Genomic DNA, 23,410 nt, shown 5'->3' with positions numbered 1-23,410 from the left:
GAAATTGTTTTCTTTTGCATATTTTTTTAATATTTATTTCGAATAAGTAATATAAATAAAAAAAATGTTTTCTTGTCGCTAAATAGTTTCTTGTTGCTAATATTATTCTTCTTGTCACTTCTCGACGCTTTTTGTCTCTACATTTCTTTTTGTCTCTAATTAGTGAGACCACGCATGGACATTAATACATAAACAAACCGCGACTTCCGATTTGGAACAAGAACGTTTTTTAAATGATATGATGAATGGTTCTCCATTTCTTTATGAGAGTACAGTATCAAATATCAGTTTCATAACGGTAAAATATAGAAATACTCCACTTCAGTTCTTGTGACAGAAATAGAATTATCGATCGGCTTTCAGAGAACTCTCGCAAGTTATCAAAATTTGGGAATTCCCTCTGACGTGTTTCTAAATTTATAAAAACACTAAATATAAATACTGTTTAATTCTGATTTTCCGTATTGTTAAAAACACGCATATAAGTCAAGGAAAATATCACACATGAAGATTATGAGTAAAACATTACAGGAAAGTTGTTTATGTTCAATTGTTTTGCTTGTTTTTACCTTTTAAAGCAAGACAATCATAAGAATCTGAGATGTTGCCGAATGTTTAGAATAAAACGAATGACGTGAGGGAGTGTGTCATAGGGTCAATGGTAAAAGTCTACAGATTGCTTGACAGCAATCGTATCCCAAAAATGGTTGTTGTATGACATCAAGAGTTCAAGTGTCATGAGTTACCAAAGAGGGAAAAGGTCTGTTAACTTAAAATATCAAAGCTCTTTTTACTTATTTTATTTAAGGGTGCATTCATTCAAATAAGTTTGGTTTCCCAATTTTCTCATATCTAATAAAATGTGACTATGTAATTGACTAATTTTTTTTAATAGTAAACTAGGAAGTCATTTTCTAGCTGTAATTGTTCTGTAAGATCAAAACAATGAAGCATCTCATATTTAATGCAATTAACTGTTTCCATTTGTTCAAATAACATTCATCACTAAGCAAGTGATTTACTGTGATTGTAAATCTCAATGTCAATTGATATCTCCAATAGAATGACTGTTTGACCATGTTAAAAAAGAATGTGTCCCTAGTACAAGGATGCCCCATCCACACTATCATTTTCTATGTTCAGTGGACGGTGAAAAAGGGGTAAAAACTCTAATTTGCACTAAAAGAGGTGCTACTACTTACCTTTTATCTATCCTCTTTTGAATTGATTTCTTCACATCACTTAGTTTTTTATGTGGTATCGATTTCAATCCCTGAAATTAAAATTATCAATGATTATATGTACCGGTATATATAATTAACTGTTTTGTCATGAGTGCAAAATATGTACATCCTTTTCAATACATAAATTAGGCCTTTAGTTTTCTCGTTTGAGTTGTTTTACATTGTCATTTTGGGGCCTTTTATAGCTGACATTGTGGTATGGATCATTGTTGAAGGCCGTACAGTGACCTATACTGGTAATTGTTAAAATCTGTATCATTGCGGTCTCTTGTGGAGAGTTGTCTCATTGGCAGTCATATCACATCTTGTTTTTTTTCAAATTCAAACAAGAATGTGTCCTAGGTACACCGTTGCCCATCCACACGATCTTTTTCTATGTCCAGTTGACCGTGAAAATGAGATAAAATCTCTAATTTTGCATTTAAATTAGAAAGATCATATCATAGGGAACATGTTTACTTAGTTTCAAGTTGATTGGACTTCAACTTCATCAAAAACTACCTTGAGCAAAAATTTAACCTGAAGCGGGAGACAAGCAACTGGACGGACGGATGTTACGACTAACGAACGAACGCAGACTAGAAAACATAATGCCCATAAATGGGACATAAAAATATAAAGATATTCAAATAACATATCAGATTGTCATACAATTTTTTGTGATAAACTTTAGATTTTGCCCAAGACACATCATAAACGATTATTTCATGACAAGTAATATCCCATATTGAATGTCAATAAAAACAAGAGGCTATTTGTATTAGTATTTTTTATAAACAAAACTCAGTTATCTTGAGTTATGTACCATTTTGATATCGCATCAAATAAAGTCTCATATCTCCAGAAAACTAATCAAAACTGAAAAGAGGTTTAAATTCATTAAAGAAACAACTTTCAAGACAGTTATTAATAATAACCTGGACACCAAAGTTCACAGCAGGTATGCCTTGAGCACATAAGCAAGTCAGACAATAATCCCCAAAATCATCTATACCGCCATCTGTTGACAACAAACATAATAAGGAATCAGCAACCTTGATGGCATCCAGTAAAGCATGCATATTCCCATACTCTGGTGTGTAGATGGATATCCTCTGTTTAAATCGGGGAATACTGAAATATAAAGACATAATAAGGACTCAGCAACCTCGACAGCATCCAGTATAGCATGCATATTACCATATTCTGGTGTGTAGATTGATACCCTCTGTTTAAATCGGGGAATACTGTAATGTAAAGATATCTATATATATAAACTTGTAAATATATGTATATAAAACAATAAATTGCTTTGCTGAGCGCAGCCTGATACGACCACAGAGGTCAAACCCTGAACAGTTGGGGCAAATTTGGACATGATATTCAAACTTGATAGTACTGTTTGAAATTTGGATTGTGATCAATTTTTTGACATAATATAGGTTCTGCTAAAATATCTTACAAATTTATTGCACAATACTGTGCAATTGAAGATTTCTTATTCTTCTTGAAACTTTTCAAAAAGTTGAAAAATTTGGAAGAAAATATATGAACCCCTTAAAAAAACCCCCCCTTTTAGAATCCCTCATTGAAGCAATTACCATCAAACTCAATTCAAGCCTTACTAGTATGAATCCTTGTAGTACAATTTCTGTTATTTTCAAAGATATCCATTCACTTAAATACAAGTTATTGTCTGGAAACTAAAAAAATGCTTGTTTTTGGCCCTTTTTCCTGCATGTTTGGGGAAATTACCCTCAAACTCAATCCCAGACTTCCCTTTGTGATATGGCACCTTGTGGTACAATGTCAGAGAGATCCATACACTCACATACAAGAAATTGTCCAGAAACTACAAAAAAAATGTTTTGGCCTCTTTTTGGCCTATAATTCCTAAACTGTTGGCACCAAAACCCCAAATTGAATATTAATCCTAACCATTTTACAGGGTTGGCAAAGTATTACCCGTCCGGGAATTCCCGGGCTGGGCAATACTCCTAGAAATGGGTGATACTGGGCATTACTGGGCAATATAATTTTTTAAGCTGATTTCAACACAAAATAGTAAAGACTTGGTGTAGTTTCATAGTATTACAACTAAATATATACTTTTTATACAGATAACCATTGACAGTCATTTCTAGAAGAATGAAAAATTCAATTTCATTCTCTTCTATGTAGACAGAATACAAGATTTGCACATTTAAGGATACCTAGCTAGCTTGTTAATTACCAAGCAATGTTTCAAAAATCCAAACTTTGAAAAAAATGAATTGTATTGCATTGTTTGAGTGGATTGTTAATTATAATTGTTATACATTTATATTGCTAAATAAACAACCTAAGGGGGTTATGCCATTAACTCATAGAATTGAAAGGGCTGATTATTATTACATAAACAAACTGCATTATAATTTGAAAAATTACTAATCAATTTGTGGCAGTACATATACATTATTTAAATGTAATTTTTCTTACATGTATTTCATTTGTTAATTCTTAAAAGGAGTTATATTTATTTGAAAAAAGTATTTTTTTTGTTCTTTTATATTTACAGTTTTACCAATCTAGACAAACAAAACAGGTTATTAATATCTTAAATGTATAACATTTGTGTTTGATCACTGAATTCTGTAAAAATTCAGACCAGTATTTTATATTACCCAGTATTGCCCAGTATTACCCACTAAAACCCAGTAAAACCCGGGTTTTCCCAGTATTTTCCACTGGGCTGGGCAATACTCATAAAACCCGGGTTTTTACCTTTGGTATTTAACATTGTGGTATGATTACAGAGCAATCAAAATACTTGTACACAAGTTATTATCCTGAAACTAGAAAACTGCTTGTTTTTGGCCCCTTTTTGACCCAATATTTCCTAAATGGTTGGGACCATCATTCTGAAAATCAATAACAACCTTTGTTTTGTGGTATTGAACCTCCTTAAAACAGTTCCCAGAGATCCATTCATTAAAACTAAAGTTATTGTCTGGAAACCAAAGGTGTGTTAGGACGATGACGACACAGACACCATCATACAATTATACAATCCCAAATTTTTGTTTGTCGTTGTATTAAAACAAAGATGAAAATCTGTTTAGTGTAAAATGTGTTTTTAAATATTCAAGTCCCTCTTTAAATTAAAAAAAACATCTGCTTATAATCATGGCTCAATGCATGACATTGTTTTACTGTATAGAAACAAAAAATTATACACAGGCTACAATCATGCCTGGAATTAATAGAAAACTCAAATGGGATCTATTGTGGATTCATTTATTTTCGTGGGTACCAATTTTTCGTGGTTTCAGAAAAACTTGCATATTCATGGATATTTAATTTCGTGGTTTTGGCAAACTTTGCATACATTCCTTTAGAAATTTTGCAATTCGTTGTATATTTAAAATTCATGGTTCCCCTGTACCCATGGAATCCACGAAAATTAGTATCCAACGAATATTAATGAATCCACAGTAAAAGAAAAATTGTCTGTTTATCAATGCCTTGTACACAATGTATACAATATAGTTATGGTAAAAATTTCATATTTACCACTAATTTCTAATATTTCATATTTTCTGACAAGAGAAATCCCCCCATCTGCTATAATTCAGTTTAAGGGCATACAATACAGTTTTGATCCTGTATTTACAAGTTCATGAAAATTTGCATATATGCTATTTTTTACCTGATTAATTTAAATATGTAATAAAAAATATACCTTCATGTGCTACTTTTTGAGTAAAATTAGGTCGAAATTTTGTATATTTGCTCAAAATTCAGATTTGTGGCCGTAATTTCCTTTTTGAAAGAATGACATAACTTTTTTGTTATAAAAGATAAACACAATTTTTATGTTGTTAAATAATCAGTAATTTCTGTTTTTTATAAATATCCTAAAAAAATATGCAATTTTTTATTCAGAAATAACTCATATTTATCAAATGTTCATAAATTGAGGAAAAAATGTCATTTTTTACTGCATGTTTATCAAAATTTAGAAAAATCCTCTATTTACAGTTTTATAAAATTTGGGTCACATAATCTCCCTGCAAAATGAAATAAAATTCCGTTTTGAAAAATAGGGGTCCATGAACTCGTTTTCAAATTAAATCAGTTTGAATGATAAAAATCAGTCGTAAAATGCATCTTTTCCCGATATGTCACAATTTGACGTCGCGAAAATAACAAATTACGTTAGCAACGTCACTGCCATCCCTGTAACTGTATCATATGCCCTTAAGTGCAGAGTTATAATTATTAACATGGCATATCTTTTTATTATGATTATAAGTGAATGATTCCTTCTATGGTATACCTAATATGACATATTCCCTGTTCATTTAGATTCACTGTAGCTTCCTCATCACATGTCTTTAACAGAGATAACACTGAACTTATATCCACATCTTTGTGTAATTTCAAAATAACCTGTAAATAAAAATTCATATCTAATTCAACAGATATACATATATTTATTCTGAAATAACCAATGTACCAATTATACAAGAATTTGTCCCAAGTACATGGATGCCCCACTCACACTATCATTTTCTATGTTCAGACCGTGAAATTGGGGTAAAATCTCTTAATTTGGCATTAAAATTAGAAAGATCATATCATAGGGAACATGTGTACTAAGTTTCAAACAGACAGATGGACGAATGAACGAACAGACAGACGAACAGACCAGAAAACATAATGCCCCTCTACTATCGTAGGTGGGGGCATAAAAATACCGAGTGTTAACCAATTTCTAAATCAGTACATAAAATCACTGAGCAATAAGTGTAATGAATGAAATCATAACAAAATTGTGTCCCCAGTATCATTTTCTATGTTCAGGGGACTGTGAAAATGGGGGAAAATCTCTAATTTTGCATTAAAATTAAAAATGTGTACCTTGAACAAGTTTTTATATCATTCAAAGACTTTATTCTTTGTTGCACAAAAGCTGTATTCAACATTTTTGTAAATATTAATAAACATGATAAATTTTTTATATTTTCTATGGGTGTTTTTTGGATCTCATACAGCTAAAGAAATATTCCAGGCAATCATTATTTGTTTGTTTATGTATTTTAACCTTAAACTGTTCATCTGTTTGGCTGCTATATTTTGGTTTGAGGTCTTTTGCTCAATATCACATTGTTATATGTTTACTTACTACAAAATGAGGAGGAGCTCCTTGCCCTCCTCTGCCTCTTTTCTTCGCCAAAACTTCATCCCTCTTCTGTTTTCTAATCTGTGAAGCCTGATGAATCAAATTTAATAAAATTATAAAAAACATATTATGTGTTTTTTATATTCAAGTGTTTCAGACCCAATATCTTTATCAGCTTTCTAAAGTTTATCTTTACCAGATGAAATTGAATATATAACATCTAAAAGGTTCTTTATCTTTTAAAATGTTCTCATTTATTTTATTTCCTATAACAATATTTTTTTATTTTTTTTTATTTTTTTTTTCAGTAGTCAGGCTTTTACAATCCCTTTACATCACCACCTGACTATGGTGTTAAGAGGTTTGATATATATATATACAACAAACCAGATGCTCCGCAGGGCGTAGCTTTATACGACCGCAGAGGTTGAACCCTGAACGGTTGGGGCAAGTATGGACACAATATTCAAGCTGGATTCAGCTCTAAATTTGGATTGTGATTAAATAGTTGACACAGCATAGGTTTCTCTTAGAGCAATTCACTATGCTGTTGAATATTATTCCTCTCAAAAAAAATGTTTGAAGAAATTTTCTTTTTATTTATGAAATTTCAAATGAGAAAATTGAACCCAATTTTTTTAATCACATCCCCCTTTCCCTTATTCCAAAACTAATCTCAATTAAAATTTCTAATGGAGTTTGCAACAATTACTACTCATTTAAATACATCATAAAATATTAAGATGTAAAAAAACTGCTTGTTATCACTGAATGGTAAAGATTATTTTAATTTATCAGTTGGTAGTAAAAAGTGAATATACATTGTATATTGTATATATAACAAAGATTTAAGTTGATTCTGGACAAAGAAAGATAACTCCAAATAAAAAAAATTCTTACAATTAGATATTTCTTGCTTACTATTCTGGACAAAGAAAGATAACTCCAATTAAAAACAAAATTGCTATTTCACAATATTTTGCAATAAGATATTTCTTGCCATTGCGCAATACTGTGCAATTGAAAAGACTTGCTATTGCACAAAACTTAATATAATAATTTTAGATCCTGATTTGGACCAGCTTGAAAACTGGGCCCAGAATCAAAAATCTAAGTACATGTTTGGATTCAGCATATCAAAGAACCCTAAGATTTCAATTTTTGTTAAAATCAAACTAAGTTTAATTTTGGACCCTTTGGACTTTAATGTAGACCAATTTGAAAACAAGACCAAAAATGAGGAATCTACATACACAGTTAGATTTGGCATATCAAAGAACCCCATTTATTCAATTTTTGATGAAATCAAACAAAGTTTAATTTTGGACCCCGATTTGAACCAACTTGAAAACTGGGCCGATAATCAAGAATCTAAGTACATTTTTAGATTCAGCATATCAAAGAACCCAACCGATTAATTTTTTGTCAAAATCAAACGAAGTTTAATTTTGGACCCTTTGGACCTTAATGTAGACCAATTTGAAAACGGGACCAAAAGTTAAACATCTACATACACAGTTAGATTCGGCATATCAAAAAACCCTAATTATTCAATTTTGATGAAATCAAACAAAGTTTAATTTTGGACCCTTTGGGCCCCTTATTCCTAAACTGTTGGGACCAAAACTCCCAAAATCATTACCAACCTTCCTTTTATGGTCATAAACCTTGTGTTTAAATTTCATAGATTTCTATTTACTTAAACTAAAGTTATTGTGCGAAAACCAAGAATAATGCTTATTTGGGCCCTTTTGTGGCCCCTAATTCCTAAACTATTGAAACCAAAACTCCCAAAATCAATCCCAACCTTTCTTTTGTGGTCATAAACCTTGTGTCAAATTTCATAGATTTCTATTAACTTAAGCTAAAGTTATAGTGCGAAAACCAAGAAAATGCTTATTTGGGCCCTTTTTGGCCCCTAATTCCTAAAATGTTGGGACCAAAACTCCCAAAATCAATACCAACCTTCCTTTTGTGGTCATAAACCTTGTGATAAAATTTTATAGATTTCTATTTACTTTTACTAAAGTTAGAGTGCGAAAACTAAAAGTTTTTCGGACGACGAAGACGACAACGACGACGACAACGACGACAACGACGACGCCAACGTGATAGCAATATACGACGAAAATTTTAGAACTGTAAGTTTCATTTTTTATTTTATATGATTTGAATCAAAAGTAATGGTGACTAATCAGTAAAAATGTAATCTAATGGGGCCCAGAATTTTTGAAAATAAGGTGTGGTACCATTTTTCTTTGCTATATAATGTTCATTTTCCTGATATTTTCTTATTTTTGCTAATAACCCTATAATACTTGGTTTCTTTTCATACAATTTACATTTGTATATATAGTTCTTTGCAATAATAATAATCAAATTCAACAGTAAACTCTCATTTTGAAGACCAAGAAAAATGTGCTTCTTAGATAATGTTAAAGTTCACAAAATATCTTTTCAGTTTTTGTGAAAAAGTTTGCCATATAAAATGTGTTATTGGACATTCATAGAATAAATGCTCCATGGTTTCATCAGAAACCTTACAAAAAGTACAAAGCTTTGAATCTTTAAGTTTAACTTTATATAAGAAAGTGTTAGTTGCAATTATTCTATGTAAAAATTTATATTGAAAAGTTCTTAAATAAGTGTCTTTACATGATTTTCTTAAAATAACATAATATTCTGACCAATCTGCAATTTCAATACCTAGTGATTCCTCCCATTGTAAGAACTTTTCTGTTGGCAGTTGCACATTTCTGTCAACAAGATCTTTGTATACAAACTTTGCCTTTTTGTTACACAATAATCTTTCCAAAAAAATATCATTATAAATATAAAATATAACATTATTTTTACCTGGTGCCTTCTGTCTGCTCTGTTCAGGGAACTTTTCTTCTTCTTTGTAAGCACTTTAACATTGACTTTTCCTACAAGTAATTAATTAATAAACACTATATTCACATGTTAAATCTTTAATACTATAGAGTACCAAAAGTAGATTCCTCAGCTCTGCAAGGTTATCAGACTGTTATCATAGTTTTAACACAAAATTTCAGAGATTGCTTCAGTAATTTAATAAGATTTAAATGCACCTCATCAGGATAATAACATAACAAACAAGAATGTGTCCATAGTACATGGATGCCCCAATCAAAATATCTTTTTCTATGTTTAGTGGACCTTGAAATTGGGGCCAAAAATCTAATTCGGCATTTCAATTACAAAGATCATATCATAAGGAACATGTGTACTAAGTTTAAAGTTGATTGGACTTCCGATTCATCAAAAACTACCTATACCAAAAACTTTAACATGAAGTGGGACAAATGGATGGACAAACGAATGAATGAATGAATGAATGGACAGATGAACAGACCGACAGACCAAAAAACATAATGCCCCTCTACTATCATAGGTGGGGCATAATAATTACACTGTCAGAGGTACATATTCAGTACTACATAAAAAGTGTTACCACGGTCACTGTAACTAGAAAGTAAAAGTAAGTATGGAAGTCAACTTGAACGAGAATTTTAAATAAAATTTGTAAGGGTTCCGCGGAACCCAGTGTCTCGCCTACTTTTGCTGTAAATTGCAGGCTAAAAAAAAATGAGGAAAAAAATCAATAAAAATATTCCTCTTGATACTATCTTATGATTGTAAGAAGCTTCTGTCCAAGTTTGGTAAAAATCTAGGATAGTTAATGAATCTACTAAATGTTTTGGAAACTTTTAACTGCAGACTGTATGTAATGTTAACTGGAAGAAAAACTAAGTCCATTTAAAAGTAAAATACGGAAAAAACGGATTAATTTTTTTACAAAATTTACTTCTTGATACTATCTTATGATCATCAATAAGATTCTGTCCAAGTTTGGTACAAACCCAGGATAGTTAAAGAAAGTTTATAAAATTTTAAAAATTTTAACCACAGAGTGAATGTAATGTTTCCCGCAGAAAAACTAAGTCCATTTAAAAATAAAATACGGAAAAAATGGATTTATTTTTTTACAAAATTTACTTCTGGATACTATCTTATGATCATAAATAAGCTTCTGCCTAAGTTTGGTACAAACCCAGGATAGTTTGAGAAAGTTATTAAAATTTTAAAAACTTAAACCACAGACTGAATATAATGTTTCCCCGCAGAAAAAACTAAGTCCATTTATAAGTAAAATACGGAAAAAATGGAATTTTATTTTCACAAAATTTACTTCTGGATACTATCTAATAATCATAAACAAGCTTCTGTCCAAGTTTGGTAGAAATCCAGTACAGTTTAAGAAAGTTATTAAAATTTCAAAAACTTTAACCACAGAGTGAATATTTGTGGACGCCGCCGCCGACGACGACGCCAACGCCGACGGAAAGTAGGATCGCTTAGTCTCGCTTTTTCAACTAAAGTCGAAGGCTCGACAAAAATGTGTACCTGTATGTCATAGAATTAAACTTTTTCGTTGATATCATTACGCCAAAGTCTGTTAAATAAAAGAATGGATAAGGTTTTGCTATTTTGCATTATGAAACTTAATATTTATTAAGTATTGTCAGACTGTGTACAATTTGATGTAACCTTTAAAAGACACATGAACTGTTATCCCATACCATTACAACTGGCTTCACTTTAAGACAGATACTTCTTCCAATTACATGGGGAATGCTGTTATATGTAAATGTTTGGCTACACTGCCATGGGAAATATAAAAAAGAAGATTTGAAATGATTGCCAATGAGACAACTATCCACAAGAGACCAAATGACACAGAAATAAACAACTATAGGTCACTGTACAGCCTTCAACATTGAGCAAAGCCCATTTCACATAGTCAGTTGTTAAAGGCCCTGAAATGACAATGTAAAACAATTCAAATGAGAAAACTAACAGCCTTATTTGGGGGGGGGGGGGGGGGGGGGGGGGGGGGGGGGGCAAGAGGGGGTCCTTTAACATGTTAACAACACCTCGATGTCTGCAAAAACAGTTAACAAAAAATGCTAAAAACAGTTAACAAAGTGGGTTGCAAACAGTTAACAGCACCTTGAAAAGGACCAAAACAGGTTAACACAAAAAGGTATTAAATTGTATTACATTGTCTTATAGGGGCCTTTTATAGCTGACTATGCGGTATGGGCTTTGCTCATTGTTGAAGGCCGTACGGTTAGCTATAGTTGTTAATGTCTGTGTCATTTTGGTCTTTTGCGGATAGTTGTCTCATTGGCAATCATACCACATCTTCTTTTTTATAGTCATTTAAGCTTATACAGTTGTTGAGCACAGAAAATGTAAAAGACATATGTAACCTTTGTAAATTTCTTTTCCATGCATTTAAACGTAGAACAGACATGTCATAAGTTACCAATACTTACTACAGATTATTATTCTTCTCGGATGTATTCATTTATCAGTTATATATTTTTTATGTATTTATTTATGATATATTGTATTTGCATATATATTATATTTGTACTGATGAGCATCATTTGCTCAAAGTAATAAAGAATTGAATTGATATTGCCCCCCACCCACCCCTTATTTATGGACAATGTATTTTTTCACAAGTTAAAATTTTTAATTCTGCATCTGTTCATTGAAAATAAATTCAGAAATGGTGTGTACTAGTGGTTGTATATTTCATTTTAATGGACAACATACCTGATTTCTCAATTAGTGAAATAAACCTTTTTGTTTATAGTTTATGGTACGGGTTTGTGTTACTCAGTCTTTGGTCTTTTATGTTGTGTTTAGTGCCTACTGTTGTTCTTGTGGATATGCACACCTATATATTATGTTCTTATATATTAATTATAAGGCACCATGAAATTCTGATGCTGGATTTCATAGGACTTGTGATGACAAACTGTTGTAGTAGAAATTTAGGTTAAATTTGTAAGTTCAACATGTTCAACACTTTGTAGGTAGGGGACTCATAAAAAACAACGCTGTGTTGATTCAGAGTAGTTGAGATGACAAACTGTTGCAGTAGTATATATTAGAGCCAAAATTCTAAGAGGCATAACTCCTAGAAATAAAATTGAATCATACATTTCTATAGATATATATATGCACATCCTTATAATCTTCAAAATGTCATGAAATTCTGGTGTGGTTTCAGAGCGGTTTCAATGAAAAGAACAGGACTGACAGATTGTTTAAAAAAATCATACCCTAGGCTATTAAAATTTGTTCTGTGGGATATAATCTATCTATTGGTCACATATGATATTTTCATTTTTGCTAGCTGGAAACTCATGTGAAAATGAAAACTAATCCTAGATATTAGAATTTATGTCAACTGATAATTGATATCAATGCCAGGCACAATGTTTTGTTTTAGAGTTAGGTTCATAAGATGCATTTTGACAGTACATGCATATTAGAAGGAACATGTTGATGCGATATGAATATGAATCCTGCTGCTTTGTTCCCAATTTTTTCATTCAATGCCCTTGATCACCATGTTCACCTGGTTACAGATTTTGTTCTTTCTCAGAAAGACATAACAACCTGCACACATCGTCTGACTCTGAGAAGACGTTTTAAAAAAGTATTACTCCTAAAATGCCCAATCTTAGTGGAGAAACAATAAATACAGATGACCAAGTTACATTAGTCTTCAAATTGAACATTTTGGATAGAACATAGGGTACCAACACTCAAGATGCAGCTTACTCCCAGGAGACAGCTGAAACAGCCACATAACTTGGAAAAGACTGATTAGAAATCAGCCAGATGCATACTTTTTTTCAGATATTTTCAATTATTCAATGAATTTAGAATTCCAAGGACCATAAAACTGCACAAAATCATCAGACCGGACCAAATTAAAATTTAATCTGTAACTTGTCATGATAAATCAATATACATGTACTAATTTTCAAATAAATATCTTCAAGCATGACGAAATAAAATGCGAAAAAATAATTATTTGAGTGAATTTTGTAAGACCAATACTCTGTACAAAATCATTAGACCTGACCAAATTTTGAACTTGTCAAGATAAAACATAATATCAAATATCTAATCAATATCTTCAAAATTTAAACATGAAAAAAAGTGTGGAAAACTGCTTTGCCTAACTGTAGGATAAACAGATCGACAGACAGACAGACACCCTTTAGACTTTGTTGGGAGGGGATTACAAATGAATGGCTGTATAAAGAGAAACCTAATATTTGCTAATTCTTATTCAATCCAAACAGTGGTAAAATATTTACAGTAAAACAAACAATCATCTACATGATAAACAGATAAAAGCACAATTTTCCATGTCAATAGATATAGGAAGATGTGGTGTGAGTGCCAATGTGACAACTCTCCATCCAAATAACAATTTAAAAATTAAACCATTATAGGTTAAAGTACGGCCTTCAACACGGAGCCTTGGCTCACACCGAACAACAAGCTATAAAGGGCCCCAAAATTACTAGTGTAAAACCATTCAAACGGGAAAACCAAGCATGTTTTAGATACGAGGAATATCTCTGCTAGCTATAGACATTGGTACAGAACATGTTTTTTACTGGGTATCGTTGACAGCATTAAGAGCCGTATATCGCACATTTTTTCATTAATGTTTTTATACAACATGTGAAAGAAGCATCTGGAAACGCACTAGTATTTAGAATGTTTTGGTAGATTTGGAACATGTCTTTCTGAAGCACTAATATCCATACGAAGCAGTTGTCTAATAATATTTTGGTAGACAGAGCATGTGTCTTTCAGCATCTAACATTTATAGTCATTCACTCAGTAAGTAATTATATTCAATGGAGAACTTTTGAGCTATCTGTGAATCAGGAAACATTATCCTACACAATCTGGCTAAGTGTTCAGCTGCCAATGAATCCACATTATTTTCTTCAACAAACTTATTAAACGCTTCTTCTGCTTTAGTTATTTTATTTTATTTTTTACTAACTTCTTCTTCTGATTTTAAAACTGCGTTTTCTATTTTGCCAGCTTTGTCTTTTGCTTTGATAATTTTGTTTTCTTCTTTGGAGACACTGTCATCATCTTCTTTAGCTTTAATCTTGGAGACTGATTGCATAGTCTTGTTTCTGATCTGGCTTTGCTCTTTGTGAGTAGAAGAAAACATATGTTGGGTAACATCATTCCTCCCACCCTCTACAATACTGAAGTGGGAACTGCAGACCGTGCAGTAAGCTGAGGTAGGTCCTTTATCACTACTACATAACCAGCTGAAATGGGAAATCCATGAGGTCTGGAACTTGCACATCTTTTCTTTTTTCTCTGACAAAGAGTGAGTGGAGTGAGGTTGGTCTACCATGATGAAACTTTTGAATATGGTACAAACTGAACACCAGCTGTGATTATTAGTACTATGTAAAAAAACACAGGATCATTCAAGCATGCAAATATTTTTAATTTGGGATATAATGACCTGGGGAATCGATTGTGAATTTTACTCACCCCAACACAAGTGAGTTTTAAAGTGTTACTATTATGTGATATAGATACAATGGATAAGCGTTGATTCTTGAAAAAGAAACCATGAGCCCGCAGGGCGAATGGTTTGTTTTTCATGAATCAACGCTTATCCATTGTATCTATAACTTAAACTATTGTGATAATGTCTTTTCAAAATTAAAGCCTATTCTTAATTAGAAGGTATTGTTAGTGAGTTTAAATAACCCTGTTATCGTGACAAACGATGCATTATAATATATCATATATTACATTTAAATCATTATGGTTAAAACAATACAAATACATTTTGTACACATAACGTCTGCCCTTAAAGATTTTCATTTATCAGGCATCTGAACATTATATGTTTTGACAAAATAATTTATTTGATCTTATTTCTAATAAAATTGGGGAATGGGTCAAAGCCTGGGACAACAACTTGACAAAAAACATATATATGGCATATATATAAAGCATGTGTCCGTAATTTCTAAGAAGTCTCATTACCTACATCACGATTTTCTAGCATTGGAATTTGTGAATAAACAAATGTAATAATACTATATTGATTTATAAAACAAAAATAGACACCTATAATGTTAACATTTCCGTTTTAAACATGTAGAATAGCTAACAATTATCCAACAATAAACGACCAAACTCGCTTTTATTAAACAAAATATCCAAAATCACTTAATAAACAAGGAACAAACCAGGAAAAGTCGAGAACAGGGACAAAAACAAAAACAGGATTCGAACCTAAGCCGACAAGTTCTAACTCATTGAGCATTTCCATGAAACCTCGCGGCTACCAACTCATACTATATGATTGCCTATTATTGTATATATAAAGGTACAATCTACGTGTGTCCGTTGTACCGATGTATATCAAATATTCAATTTATATATATGAATTAGACAATTGAATCGTAACCAATTGGTAGCCGAGAGGTTTCGTCGATGTGTTGATGTAAGTGACAATGAAGAGAATTCATGGACAGGTTCGACTCCGAGTGCAGGCATATATAAATTACAAAAATTAAAGGTAAGTTTTTAAAATAATTCCATTACTGAACAGAAATCAGCAAAATTGGCCAATTCAACCTTAATGTAATTAGGTACACAAAGGAAACAAAAAGAATGACAAAAGGTGAGTCCATTTCAGCGACGAATTAAGGAAGCGTTGATTCTAGAAAAAGAATCCACGGTAAATGAATGGGCTGACATCACCACAATGGTTTAAATTGTGATAAACCAGTTATACATAATAACACAATATCAAATTAAAAAAAATAGATAGGGATATTTTCTTTTTTGTATGACTCATAATCACAACAAATTTATTCATCATGATAGATTTGATTTAATTTTTGTTACATATTTGCCTCAATAAGAAAGAAAAAATTTAATAAGCAATTTTTAAAGAAATATAAATTTACATGTACTTTTGAAATTAATTAAAGCTTATAATACATGTTTAGGACAGACAGGCAGACAGGTCGACTTTATCAATCAAACTGAGAGTGCTTATAAGCACTGAAAAGTAAAGATTGTGTTAATTTTTCAGTTGGAAATAAAATTTAACATTACATTGTATAAAGCTTTGGTGATAATCAACTAACATTCTGGTCAATTTCTGGACAATGGGAGATAACTCCAATTTTTAAAGTTGACTTTAACAATGACATTATTTATACATGTTATATCTGTAGAGCAGATACACCTTGCAATAATTATGTAATTTTCTTGACAAGTTGACAGGTGTAATATATTTTGTGGCTGGAAGACCTACAGCATATATATTAAAAAAAATGTTCATGTATTGTATAGAATGTATAAAAGGTTATGATAAATGCACTATATTTGTGTATCAAAAAGGTAGTGATAACCCTTAGAAGACGTAGATATCCAGTCAGTACCATAGGGTTTTGATTGCATTTCATGCAATTTTTACCCAAAAACTACCTTGATCAAAATCTTAAACCTGATGCTAGGCAGATGGATGAACAGACAGACAGACAAATGAAAGGAAGCACAGAGACACAGACTGAAAACATAATACCCTAAGAAGGGCAGAGTTCACGAAAATAGTTGGTCCTATCGTTCAAAATGAGGCTCGCCCCAGTATTTTTAAGGCTAGTGCTGATGACCAATGTAAAAATGTCTGTTGCCATGCTTTTTTATCGGTAATTAGTTGTACCGATGTACCTGCTGCTAATTTCCAGTACTGGTTTCCTATTATAAACAAACTGAAACCCTAAAAGTGATGATCTACAAGTGGCCTGCTAAAGAAGTAATTTCGGTAAGGGCCTTATTTGGCCCCAATTATAAAATTGAATATTATAGCAAAATAAATATGTTTTAAGTTGTATAAAAGATGTGTGAGAAAGTAAAATAGAACTTTTTAAATCAAAGTTTCATTCTGCAGCGTTGAGTTTTACATCCAAAATAGGTCAAAATAAGAGATTTGCCAATTTTCATAGATTTTTCTTCGAAAATGAAAATGAGTACTGTTTGTGACGTCATCAGTAGAACGCAGGAGTGTAAATTTTCAACAAAAAGGCTTATTTTCCATCTAGTAAATGTATTAGCAATGACTCCTTGTGATATTGGCCAATAAATCCTAATTTTCAATTTAAGGCAAAAAAAAGGGCCATTTAAGGGTGTTATCAAACCTACTCCTTTGTTCATGTAGCCATCCCAAGCAATCAATCGGTGATTGAACCCTTCAATGGAGATAACAAATACTGAGAAAGTGATTCAGATGATGAAATGGATAGTGAAGATGACTTTAAATAAGAACATAACTGCATGTCCTTGGATTCACTGAAATTTGTCCCTGGCTGTGAAAAATAAAACCAATAATAATAAATTATTTTTCGATAAAATATGTTATTATTTTTAATTCAGGATAAAATTGACAGATTTTTTAGGACTTAGTAACTAAAATTTTGTAGGACTGACAAATAATCTTGCTTTGTCAGTCCATGAACATGATGACTGACAGGTCAAAAAATAGTTTTCACGAACTCTGAGAAAGGGCATAAAATTAAGTTTAATGTGGATATATGCCATGTATATTGCAGACACAAAACTATTATTTAATAATCAATTACAAACAAAAGTACTTCAGCATGATTTTATGTTTTGTTTTTATCCTGAAGACAGTGCCCTAGCCACCGAAACATGTTGATCAATAAATTTCTAGTGCAGTCCCTAAAGTGTTGTTGTTATAAGACTCTACATTTTAATAATCGATGTTTAAAAGTCATCATTAAATTATATTTTATATGCTACATGTAGTATTAAAATTTCAAGTGTTATTGGGTCTTAACCTGTTAACAAAAGTGTTATTCTGATAATAATGATGTAACATGTTAATCTTTATTTGAGTTACCAGACAAATAATGATGTAACATGTTAATCTTAATTGAGTTACCAGACATTAAATACCCCTGAGAATTTTTCAGATCCGGACATCCTGGCATTTACATTTTTCAGGGGGTGATGTCAACAGGAATCCTCTAGATTTTTCATCTATTTGAAGGTGATTACTGATTATTTATATTGCAGATTATTTTTTAACCAGAGGTTATTGTACAAAATGTATGTTAAAAATCAAAATGGAGATATAATATAGTGTTTTTAACAATAATAAAAGAGTAAAATTAATACATTTAACTGGTAACGATAACAATCAATTAAATTAATTTGCATTAAAGTCTATGGAAAATCTAGAGGATTCTTATCTGCATCACCCCTCAACATTGTTTACATAACACAAATGCTTATCATCGATTGGTCAGTTACATGTTGTGGTGACACTGCAGATCTGAGATATTTGATGTTGACAGTACAAGAGGTTGGACATTATTAAGAGGATTTCACAGGTTGTATACACCCTAGACCGAATAATCTGTCTCTAGTGTGGAAACAAAAGAACAAAAAAATATATAAAATAGCCAAATGATGAAAAGAAAATATGGAATGACAAATGTACCCACACAAGAGACAGATTATTCAGTCTAGTATACACCTTATCGCTAATCCTGGCTGACCCATCTGCTTGAACTTTTGACGCATACAACTATCACTTTTCCATTGTGGCGTCAGATATTTTGTTTAATGACGTCAAAATTTTACAGGAACCTGTGTGATATCCAGTAATCGCGGACAAATACATTTGTAGCGATAAGGTGTATTGTAGTCTGTAGACAGAACTTTTCATAAATGGTTACTATTCATGTCGTTAAAAGATTAATATCATATAAATATCAGTACTACCTGAGACATACTGTATATATGTATGTCTATTGTAATACTTAAATACATGTTAACTTAAAGTGTTAACATAACGATCGTAACTATCTAAAAGAAAACTAGGCTAAAAAAAATTATGGGCTGTCAGTGTCAGCTGTCCTTACCTTTTGTTTCTCTTTCTAAAGAACCTTTGCTTCTATGTTTGCCATGCTTATGTCCTTTATTTTGTTGTTTAAACACGCCAGGTCTGTGGGTTTGCTGTGCATCTGCTGCCATTCTCAGCTTTTACATGAATAAGAGTACCTGTCAACACTCCGAACACGTGCTAATGGAATATTGATACTAAATTTAGAACATCTTAATGTTGTAAGGGACTTTACATCAAGAATAGTACTAGACAGATTCATGTCACTCATAAAAACGTCATTCATGAGGACAAGCTAAGATATAGCATGTGTCCAATCTGACATCCGAGGACAGATAAGACGATTAGCAGTCAATATTTTATCAGATAACTGACTAAAGAAAAAGAAAAACCTTCTTTGTTATCGATCAAGGATTTGTATAGTTTTCTAATCCTTGAGGTTATTGATACAATTTTTTTTTTAATATGGTGAATGTCAGTGATGTATTATGACCTGTCTCTTTCTTTTTTAAAAATTGTAATATTAATTTTACTTATCTGAAAATCAAATGCGCAGTTACTATGATATACTATAATAAATTAGGGACAAGAAGCCACAAGAAGAATAATTTCACTAAAATTCTTCTTGTCTCTAATTAGTGAGACCGCTCATTACTGTTAGTTGCAAGAGAAAGACAGACAACAAAGAATATGAGCAATAGGAAAACCTTGTGCTAGCCAACCAGGTCCACCCCTCTGTCTTTCATGTCATTCATTCTAAAATAATTGTTCAGGAAATCCTTATGCAAAAGATACCTTTTAAAATCTAGAAAAAAATCAATAAATTAGAGAAAAAGTATTAAATAGAAGAAATATGTCTGTACATTACATAGAAGTCTGGGAAATAATAAGAGTCAATTGATATTGTTATAGATTGCTGACTGAAAAAGTATGGCAAACTTATGGATTTTTTTTTGGTATAATATGTTTCTGGTCTTCTCAACACCAGAGACATGTATACTAAATGTATCTATATGTCTCTGTCAACACCAATATTACTTCATTTCAGAATATTGTGGTGCGTTATGGTAATAAATATTTAATGGTATTACGTTAGATTTTTTTTGTTCCTGAAAGTTTGTTGTCATGGATAGTGACGTGAGGCTGCACAATATTACTTATTTTCAATGTTATAAGCGTTTGCATAAAAAAAATGAAACAAATAAAACAATGAGCGACGCAAATTCTAGCGATCCACTTCAAAATGGAACAGATTTACAGCAAACAAATAAAGGTCCTACACAGTCTACGACAGGAGAAATGTCTAGACCGAACAATCTACAAAGAATTGCACAAAAGAAAGCTATGGTTCGGGGATACCCCAGGAACAAAAAATTGGAAAAACTAGCTGTTTATTCGTCTTGCAAGGTCCGTTAAATATAATTATATGAGTTTTAAATTCAATGCTTCATGCATGTCGATCTGAAGGTTAAGATATAAACAATGGAGGGTTTGTATGTAGGGTCTTACATTTCTTTTGCTTTTTGGCAAGGATTTGTATAGTTAACTATACAAATCCTTGTTTTTGGGCAATTTTTCTCTCCTTCTTCTTCCCGGTTACGAGTCGAACTCTATAAAAGTGTAATTGACTCGGGCGCATCTCAAACAGACAGGAGGCCACTCCTCTCTGGCCAAAAGTAAAAGTCCAGGAAAATCTGGATGGTATTTACAATAAAATATGCTTAATTACAACTATATACACTGGTTCTCCTGCTGTCTATTTGAGGTGTGGTTGGGTCCAGGGGATGATGTTCACTCTGGCCCTGAAGTCCTCTAGTGATCCGGACTCCACTACTGATTCTGGGAGTTTGTTCCACTCTCTTGTTGTTCTCGGGAAGAATGAGTGATATAAGACGTCTCTCTTCACTCTTGTCTGTCTAAATTTGTGGTTGCCCCTGGTTCTACTGTCCCCTGATGCATAGTACTTGGCTGGATTAATGGCAATCATCTGGTGTTGAGTCTTGTAACACAGCACAAGACTCTGTTTCCATCGTCTGTGCTGCAGAGATTCCCATTCAAGTTGGTCCAGAAGCTTTGTGACACATCCTGGAGAGTTGTCCTGGTAGCAACTGTAGACAAAGCGAGCTGCTCGTCGCTGTACCTGCTCTATGTCACGTATGATGGTAATTTGGTGGGGATCCCATACCGGGGAAGCATATTCCAGGGTTGGTCTGACTAACGTGCAGTATGCTGTAGCTTTTGTTGCTGGAGTACACCTACCCAGATTCCTCCGTAAGAATCCTAGTGTCTTGGAGGCTTTCCCTATGGTCTGATTGATGTGATTTGACCAGGTGAGATCTTTGCTGATGGTGAGCCCAAGGTATTTCCCACTGTCTATTGTTTCTAATCTGTGTCCATGGAGTGAGTAGGATGTCTGATGTTGTTGACGTCGTCCAGGGACACGGATGACTGTGCATTTTTCTGGGTGGAAGCACATTTGCCACTGTTTTTCCCACTCTTCCAGCGAGGAAAGATCTTTCTGCAGCAAGTCTGCATCTTCTGGTTTCCTGATGCGCCGGTAGAGTAGGCAGTCATCGGCAAACAGTCTAGCGCTTGATGTTGTAGCTTCTGGGAGGTTATTGATGTATGCCAAAAAGAGTAAGGGACCCATCACAGTGCCTGTAAGGGACCCATCACAGTGCCCTATTCTTTATGACTATATCATTTGTTTCTATATAATTTCTCTCTGATGGTGATGGCAATAAAGTCCCAGTAACAACAGATCGTGTGATTTTTTGTCGTGGAAGATCTATAAAATAGTTGTTGTGCAAACTGTCAAACAAAAAATATTCCAACTGGTCACATCAGCAACGACATGTCCACAATGTCGATGGGTAAACGACAGAGAAAAAAATGTAATTGTACTGTCATGGGTTTGTTGCAAGTTGGCCGTGCAACAGTTGTGCGACAGTCGTACTACAATCTTGAATTGTTTGGAGTTTTTAGGTTTTCATGCCATGGGATGCGCATGTAAAAGAGGGACGAAAGACACCAAAGGGACAGTCAAACTCGTAAATCTAAAATAAACTGACAACGCCATGGCTAAAAATGAAAAAGACAAACAGCAAAACAATAGTACACATGACACAACATAGAAAACTAAAGAATAAACAACTGTCGTGCCACTGTCATGACTGTCATTCAACAGTTGTGGGTCACCTTTGAACCGCGTTTGAATCTAGTATTTAGCGAAGACCTGATTTATTGCGTGCCATTTGCCATCTTGCTTTCAATATTATTCATTATCATTATAAGCTAGATCCAAGAAAAAGATGGGTTTTTTTTAGGCCACACCAATTTAATTTCTTGTTCTACGGATTTTTGGACTCCAAAAATTGGGGCGAGCGAGCGATTTGAAAATTTTAATAAAAAAATATTTAATTTGCAAATTTTTGAGGCGAAGCTTAAAATGTAGAGGCGAGCGATTATAATTTTTTTTTGTAAACATTAAATAGTAGGTTTAGACTATATTAAAACTTGATTTATCACTTGTACCTTGACATTTCTTTAATTTATGGAAGTATTTTTTCCTGTTCAACAAGAAATAATTGAATAATTAAATCTGGTCTATGTATGTGTGAATGACACTGAGACAATTCTCCATCAAAGTCATAATCATGTTCAGAACAACCCCTTAATGTTATGAATATCCCTTTTATGAGGGGTCATAATATTAAAGTTATAATATTTTTTTTTGTAAAGTACAAAAGGGCTTATATTTTCCCAAAGAACTATAATATTTGGTATTAAATGGTCAAAACATGTCTAAGAATTTTGTAATTTTCCTGGACTTTTACCATGTTAACACATTTACTTTAACAGTTCAATATTTATTCAAAATAAGTGGACCCATCCCTCTTTTAGAATAGTTGTTTGAAATATAATGTATTTCTCCTCTTTTTGAGTAAAAAATTCTAAGTTGTCAAAGGTTTTGTATAGTAGCACTGTACAAATCCTTAGTATTCCTATTTTCTTTTCTACAACAGACTGAACAGTAAACATGGTAAAATGACCCCTTCAAGGCCCTTGTCTGAGGGAGGATTGGTCCCAACCTGATAATAACAAACATAGGTCAAAGTACGGTCTTTTACACAGTGCTTTGATCAAGACCAACCAGCAAACTATAAGGGACCAAAACTTAGTATTGTACACAAT

The 23,410-nt window shown here is 32.5% G+C and overlaps 2 protein-coding genes across 2 annotated transcripts in view; one reads left to right on the top strand and one right to left on the bottom strand.

The window, feature by feature from the left end:
- Positions 1 to 19,444, bottom strand: part of LOC134723308 (pre-rRNA-processing protein TSR1 homolog) — a 41,944-nt gene extending 22,500 nt beyond the window's left edge. The window contains exons 1-6 of the mRNA XM_063586930.1: positions 19,236 to 19,444; positions 9,244 to 9,314; positions 6,391 to 6,477; positions 5,542 to 5,654; positions 2,162 to 2,357; positions 1,203 to 1,273 (exon numbers count right to left, since the gene is read on the bottom strand). Coding sequence (XP_063443000.1) covers positions 1,203 to 1,273; positions 2,162 to 2,357; positions 5,542 to 5,654; positions 6,391 to 6,477; positions 9,244 to 9,314; positions 19,236 to 19,347 — 650 coding nt within the window. The 5' untranslated portion in view covers positions 19,348 to 19,444. The remainder of the gene's footprint in view (positions 1 to 1,202; positions 1,274 to 2,161; positions 2,358 to 5,541; positions 5,655 to 6,390; positions 6,478 to 9,243; positions 9,315 to 19,235) is intronic.
- A 940-nt stretch (positions 19,445 to 20,384) lies between these two features.
- LOC134723299 (histone acetyltransferase KAT2A-like) overlaps positions 20,385 to 23,410 on the top strand; it is a 29,306-nt gene continuing 26,280 nt past the window's right edge. The window contains exon 1 of the mRNA XM_063586921.1: positions 20,385 to 20,623. Coding sequence (XP_063442991.1) covers positions 20,426 to 20,623 — 198 coding nt within the window. The 5' untranslated portion in view covers positions 20,385 to 20,425. The remainder of the gene's footprint in view (positions 20,624 to 23,410) is intronic.

The sequence above is a fragment of the Mytilus trossulus genome, chromosome 1 (genome assembly GCF_036588685.1).
Source record: "Mytilus trossulus isolate FHL-02 chromosome 1, PNRI_Mtr1.1.1.hap1, whole genome shotgun sequence".
NCBI classification, from domain to species: Eukaryota; Metazoa; Mollusca; class Bivalvia; order Mytilida; family Mytilidae; genus Mytilus; species Mytilus trossulus.
This window is presented reverse-complemented; position numbering and strand designations above follow the sequence as displayed.